Here is a 7037-nt window from a genome sequence, read left to right as displayed (position 1 = left end):
CACATCCAGCCAACAGCAGCACAGTCTAACTATTAAACAACACAGCTGGGATGAACAAACATGCTCCAGGTGAGGCTCGAACTCACAACCTCGGCATTGCTCCACAGCGTACTGTCTTATAAGTACCGCGCGCTAACCGATTGCGCCACTGGAGCTTGGAAGTTGCTGGGGTCAAATCAGGATTGAACGTGGTGCAGTGATGATGTTTATGTTTACGTTTGGAAAACAAACTTCTTTTCTGTCAGATTTCAACCAAAGATAGGGAATACATTCATAAGTTTGTCCATGAAACTTTTAAGGGGATGAAGTAGATCATTGTTTGAAGCTGATGTGAATGTTAGGAATAAACATTACAGTAAACTAAATGTCTCTTTACTCAAAGCTCTGTGATGGTGTGATCTCTTCTTATGAGGCACAGTACACTTTAGAGTAATACTGAGGTTGTGAGTTCAAGTCTCACTCAGAGTGTTGTGATGCTACCCTAAGTATCATAATTCAGATGAGGAACATACAAAGATGTGGTTTCTCCTCTGTAGAGAAGTTCTTCTTTTATTTTATTTTATTTTTGTTAGGTCTTCAGACTTTATCCAGCCATGGTTGGGGATTTGTCTCTGTTTGGGTTATATCGAAGGAAAAACTACAAAATATCCTTTCACATACTGAATTGTTGTCAGATTGCTTCTGCTGCTTCTAGTCCTTGAAATTGATTTTCCCAAATGTCTCACTGGCTTTCCTACTGTGAAGGTTTGCCTCTGACTGTGAATATTCTATCATATATTTGTCTTCAACATTCAATTTAAACAACAATGTAAAGTGTAGATATTGACCTACAGTTCTATGCATGACTGCACTTACACTGGACAATCATGCTGCAGGAAGTGTTCATTTTTAAAGCAGTTACTGTAAAGATTAATGTGTCAATGTACATTAAAAACAAATCAAACTTAACATTAGTTTTATGCATTCGTATTAAAATGAGGGTTTGATATAAATGAAACCAGAACTCAGTCATCTGTAAGCTTATTTTGGTTTAATATTGGAAATAAAAAAGCAGATTACACAAATATTGGGCAGAAGTCTTTAACCAAAACAAAATAAAACAAAACATAAAAAAACTAGAAGTTTTAGTTTCTGAATTCCAGAGATTCTGATTGACCAAAAAAAACACGTGCAGTGGTTAAACAAAAATATCAATCAGTAAAAAGCATTTTACAACTTTAAAAAACAAACAACCACCTGACTGTTTGTAATTCACAAAGGTAGAAAGCTGTTTGCAGTTTTTAGAGCATATATTTCTACAATGGGTTAAAAAAAGTTTTGACAGAAAAAAATCATTGACATTTTTTAAGAGTCACTTTTTTTTGTTTGTTTTCGTGGCTTTGTCTCCAAAGAGGTCAGTTAGCTTAGCTTTGCAAAGGACAGAAGAGACAGGACAGAATGCAGAGGGAATCAACTGACCGTGCCTTTTTTTCTTTTTTTTTTTTAAAGGAACAAATACCACCCTTTGAGCAGCTGTAAAGCTGTCTGACAAATTCTGTCTACAAAATACAAAACTGATGAATCTATCAAGTTGTCTCAAGGAGGAATTCAGGACAGTCACAGAAATCTTTGTATCCAGTAAAATAATAACAATAATAATAATAATAATTATTATTATTATTATTATTGTTGTTTCCAGTCTTCATGCTAAGCTAAGATAACTGGCTAACTGGTGTAAAGGAGCTTTCACATAACATCATCATCAGTGAACAACTTTATCTTTATTCTGTTTCAGTATCACCATCATTGAACCATTATTAACATCTTCGAAAATTACATTTTGTTTCAGTCCATTATTTTTTTTTTGTAATAAATGCTTGAAAAAATGTTAATTATATCAGCTGCAAAAAATCATTGTGGTTCATACTTGATCATTTGATGGAAAATATTATATCCGTCATTTCAGTATGTCGACAGTTTTTCCATTTTCTAAAGCTCTTCAAAAAAGCATAAAATACTCTGTCTTTTACCCATAGTCGCTTACTGGAAAGGATGTAACAAACTAAAAATAATAAACTCTTGTAATTTTGTTTGAAAAAAAATTAAAACTTTTTTTGCTTTCGTTATTAAAACTTTCCGACATGATTCATAGCATATTGTAATTCTTTAAACTGTACATGACCAAGAATTTTTCTTCTGTTGTTTGTTTTACTACACACACACACACACACACACACACACACACACACACACACACACACACACACACACACACACACACACTTGACTAACAGGGGCACCAGTGATAAACGTCTGTTCTTGGTTTTACAGCTTTAGGTTCAGTGTTGCTCTTCAGAAGTTTTTCCATCGGATGGAGGACATGATGGCGTGCATGAAGTAGAGTAAAAAAGTCACGAAAGCAAAAACCTGAGATAAACACAAACACAGTTATGAACACGAGGCACAGGTAAAATCAAAGAACAGTGAATACACATCTTTTGTGTGCACCTGCTCTGATTTGTTCAATACAAATGTGAAAGTGGTTTGACCAACCCGCTACACGTTGCTGCTCTGCTTCAGGCTGACTTAATGACAGATTCAGATATTGTCAAACTAGCTTGTTTGCTATCTTGAAAGTATTCACATGATATTGACATAATTCCTAATTTTTCAGTTAATGTGAACCAAACAGGCTGTTAGCTTAGCTTAAAATAAAGAACAGAAACACAGCTAGCCTAACTCCTGCACTCCGAAGTCTTTTTGCTAAAGTTGTTGTTAGCCAATTTTTGGCCTTGCTAGCTTGTCTCTCTATCGGTCTTTCATCTTTGGCAAGGCTCTTATTTCCATTTAGTCTTGAAAACAGCTTTAAAGAGTCAACAAGCATTCTTCAAAAGTGAGGAGGTGATTTTTTTTTTACCTTACGATAGAGCAAAGCTAGCTGCTCCACATAGTTTCTATGGTAGTATTGTGAGCGAAACAAGCCTCCCTGCTAACTTTGGTTCATATACTGTTTGACAGAAGAGGTCTGAAGGTCTGGTCTTAAGGTGGTTAGGGCCTTAACTTGAATAAGGTGTGATAACTAGTGGAAGAAGCTAACCACCATTGCACCAAGGTTATAATAGTTTTGGATTTGTCATTGTAGTTTAGTTTTAGTTAGTTTTGACATTTTATTTTCCATTGCAGTTTAGTTTTAATTAGTTTTAGAGCAGGCATTCTAGTTTTTGTTTAGTTTTGATTTTTGCAACAAGGCTTAGTTTTAGTTTAGTTTTAGTTTAGTTTTAGTTTTTTCATACCTTATTAACCAGGTGCAGGATTCAAAAAGGTCAGAGTAAATATTTTGTCATACTGTTTATTTTCAAGTCCAACATAGTGCTCACTGCTCAGTCAATGCTGATACTGAACTGTTGGCTGCTGCCTTAAACACATGAAAATAATATAAACTTAGTGTAAAAAATATAAGCATACATTATATAAAATAATGTTGACATAAATTACATAAAAATAATATAAACATAAATTATAAAAAACAAAATAATATGAGCTTTAATACTTGGACTCTGTAACAATTAAACTATTACAGATGCTCTGATTCATTGCTCCACTACGTTTCGTCGCAGCACAGCGCACAGCCAGTCAGTGCAGTGAACAAGCTCGTCCCTATACGCTGCTATGATGGTGCTGTGCGGCACTGACAACTGCCTAAAACTGTCTGAAATTGGTTGGGAAAATGTGTAGGGTTAATTTAAATCCTAAAGGCTATTAATATTGTCAAAAACTATAATTAAGGACATTTTGTCTATCATTTTAGTTAGTTTCAGTTAGTTTTGTGAACACAAGATACAGTTTTAGTTTACTTATCGTTTTTGTTTTCTTTTCTAGTTTTTATTAGCTTGAGTTAACTGCAATGTATTTTAAATTTTAGTTTTCGTTTTTAGTTTCGTTTTAGTTAACTATTATAACCTTGCATTGCACTTGATTTCTCACGTCATTAGTATTTTTAGCTGGTCTTATAGCTGCAGTTATGTTTGGCTCCTCCCACAAACCACAAAAATAACCAAACTCGTTGTAAATGAAAGAAAACATTTTACCAATAGAAAACAAAAAACTGCAGCTATCAATTCTCTAAGTGAGGGATTTTTATTTATTTCTTTATTTTTTTTTAAATATTGTGCAGATGAACATCTGTTTCTTAACAAAAATAAGTTGTTTCTCACCACAGCAGCGATGTCGATCTTGTAGATTTTCATATCACCTCCTGTTTTCTTCCCAAAGGTGATGTGAGCCAGAGCCACGCCCGCACTGAGGTAGAATATAGCTGCCAAGCCGTGGTAAACATAGTCCTGGTCATACACACACACACACACACACACACACACACACACACACACACACACACACACACACACACACACACACACACAGGCACAGACAGAAGAGTTGAAACAAGATTAGCAAAGCCTGTCGTTTCAGCTTGCTGTTTTCATTAAAAGATGTCAAATGTTTTTATCTCTATCATTTCTCACAGCAGCAGCCCAGCCAGAGCCGTTCTTATGACATCCAGACACAAAGATGATCAGCCAGAGGAAGGTCATGACGAAGCAGAAGACAGACACAAACATCACCCAGCCCAGTGGGTTTGGAGGGTCCACGTGGGTTGATGCAACCAAGATCCAAACCAAACCACCAAACACCTGCAGAGATGGAAAGGGAGAGTTAGTGTGAGGATAAATCCTTTATTTTTTCCTCTTGAGGCATTTTAATGGCTGTCATTGTCTGCCTGTGACAGTAGCTTAAGGAAGGTATTAAATCATGTCTGAGAGATTTTTGTTTTACAGAGGACCATGCCCTGAAGACATGAAATCAACCATTATGTCTTCTGATCTTTCTGGTTTCAGCTCCTCAGGCGGTCTACACTAACACCTGTATGACATGCACACGTTCCCTATGCTATGAGGTCTGTTGTCCCTCCTTGATTTTACCTCTCATGTAAGCCATAGCTAAAAAAGAGGCATAACCATCTGTTGGGAGATCTTTGCAGCCTGTGCAATTGAAGGTAGACAAAGTGTACTCTAAGCCTGTACTTCAAAGTGTGGACCTGTTTCTGACAAACCAGTTTTCAGTCATAAAACCCTCAGAAGAGGCCAGAGAGTCAGCGCTTTCTTTTGTTTTGGCCTCCTTCACTACCTCTATTTTTATAGCAACTTGAACAGCACTCAACACATCACCTGTATTATTGCTGAAACATCACCCGGGGGCAGACTGATTTACACAGACATGGATCAGATAATGTAGGCCAAAAAGAATATTGGATATGTACCAAAGGTTTTAAATTTTTAGAGTTTCCCACTAAGTCAAGTTTAGCTGGTGCTTTAATGTATGCTGTTCAAACTTCACCAAACTTAACTCTCAGAGAAAAATCAGAAGAATGGTAAAGCAAAATCTGAAATGAGTCATAGACATATATGCAAAGGCACAAAGCTGCAGTGAAAAGCAGTTAGAATACATAACAATGACTTTAATCTAAAAGCTTCTGAACACAGACAGGGCACTGTTTATTTTTCTCAGACTGCTTTGGATTCAAATGCTAACCACATCTGAAATTCACTAAACATATTTCACATCCAACCAAACAGCATCCATGCAGCAGGTAATTCACAGGGTTACTTTTTAGAGAAAATAATCATAAAAGTAAGATCATTTCACTGATATTCTGCAATTGTATGATAATCCAACACAAAGAGAGCTAGAACAAGACTACTTTGATCAAAACCAAGTGCCTTTTGTGATTTTTCAGGGAAAAGCAACAGCTACAGCCCCCAATCTTATTTTTTAACTCCATCCACAGAAACTGTTGTATTTGCTTTATTGCAAGGCATTTAACCAGCATCTAGCAGAACGATAGTTAGACAGTTTTATCCAACTGTGATGCAGTCCACGGTGTCACAAAACTTTCTTGCACTCTGTGGATGTTTGGTATTTTGGTTGCCTTATGAGCAGTAGATGAGTAAAGTAAAAGAAAAAGAGCAAAAATGAAGTAAAATAACATAAAAAAGTAATAATAAAAATTTTGGTCACAGACACACAACACCTTCTTCAGCCAGTTTTTCCTCCAGCAGTCATATGAGCACTTTCCCTCTTTTGTCATCATTCAGAGCAGAAAAAGAGTTGGCCGCATTTTTTCCTTAGATTAGTGACACAGACACAATGTGAGTGAAATATGAGCTGTGAAAAGACATGGCTGTGAGAGGAATATATGTCATCATCTCCCAGATGACCAAAATGTACATTTTTACATGACACAGTTATTTAAAGGGTTTGAAATCTGTCCCTACCTAAATATCCTAAGAAAAAAAAAAGTTTGTCTCTATTTAAGAAACTGCCATTTGATTTATGAGATACAGTAAGTACAACATGTCTATAGTTTACTTACTCAATTTGTATATTTTCAGGTTAAGAAGCTGGTATTATCATATGGAGTTATTTGTTACCTTTGCAATGTGCAGTCAAGAAAGAAACTACAAAAGTAGTGGTAATGTGTCTACAAACTGCTTTTTTCCTGTTACAATCAACCTTTTTGCACATAATGCATAATTTTGTAAGGGTGTGAGATCTGTCAAACTAGTTTTATCAAATTTATGAAAACATCTTATAAACACATTCACTGCTGAATTGTTGGGATCAGTGCAAAAAAAAAGAGGAAAATCTCTTTGTCACAGACTTCAAGGTCAGCGTATCTGTCCCCTCTCCGTCTTCCACTCACCAGTTCAGGCAGGTAGAATATATCAGGGGCCGTGGTGCAGATCCCCATCCCGCTGGGCAGGCTCCCCATGGGCTGAGCTGAGGTTGCAGCCATCTCTGCCTGTTCCTTCACCCTGTGCCGAGTCTTCACAACACCCTCTCCTCTGGACCAACAGAGCACCAGCAGGTGTAACTGACTCTTATAGCTAACCCAAGATAGCAGACAAACCCGTTCTGCTATCCCATCCCACAACAGCTCCTTGAAGCAGACACACCCTCCATCCTTCAGTACCTGAGGCTACCTGTGTTTAAAGTGAGTT

The 7037-nt window shown here is 36.7% G+C and overlaps 1 protein-coding gene and 1 non-coding gene across 2 annotated transcripts; both read right to left on the bottom strand.

Moving 5' to 3' along the window:
- Positions 1-61: 61 nt before the first annotated feature.
- Positions 62-155, bottom strand: trnai-uau (transfer RNA isoleucine (anticodon UAU)). Its single transcript has 2 exons — positions 118-155; positions 62-97 (listed from the first exon to the last, which is right to left on the bottom strand). It is a non-coding gene; the product is annotated as a tRNA-Ile (tRNA).
- A 2176-nt stretch (positions 156-2331) lies between these two features.
- Positions 2332-6832, bottom strand: LOC141795348 (myelin and lymphocyte protein-like). The gene is made up of 4 exons (XM_074676191.1): positions 6740-6832; positions 4503-4670; positions 4194-4319; positions 2332-2406 (listed from the first exon to the last, which is right to left on the bottom strand). The coding sequence occupies exons 1-4, from the start codon at positions 6830-6832 to the stop codon at positions 2332-2334; spliced, it is 462 nt and encodes a 153-aa protein (XP_074532292.1).
- Positions 6833-7037: the final 205 nt, after the last annotated feature.

Source organism: Halichoeres trimaculatus, unplaced genomic scaffold, assembly GCF_033239565.1.
Source record: "Halichoeres trimaculatus isolate MK-OKI-2021-1 unplaced genomic scaffold, fHalTri1.1 fHalTri1_scaffold_8, whole genome shotgun sequence".
Taxonomy (NCBI): domain Eukaryota; kingdom Metazoa; phylum Chordata; class Actinopteri; order Labriformes; family Labridae; genus Halichoeres; species Halichoeres trimaculatus.
Note: the sequence above shows the minus strand (reverse complement) of the source record. Positions and strands in the feature narration are given on the sequence as shown.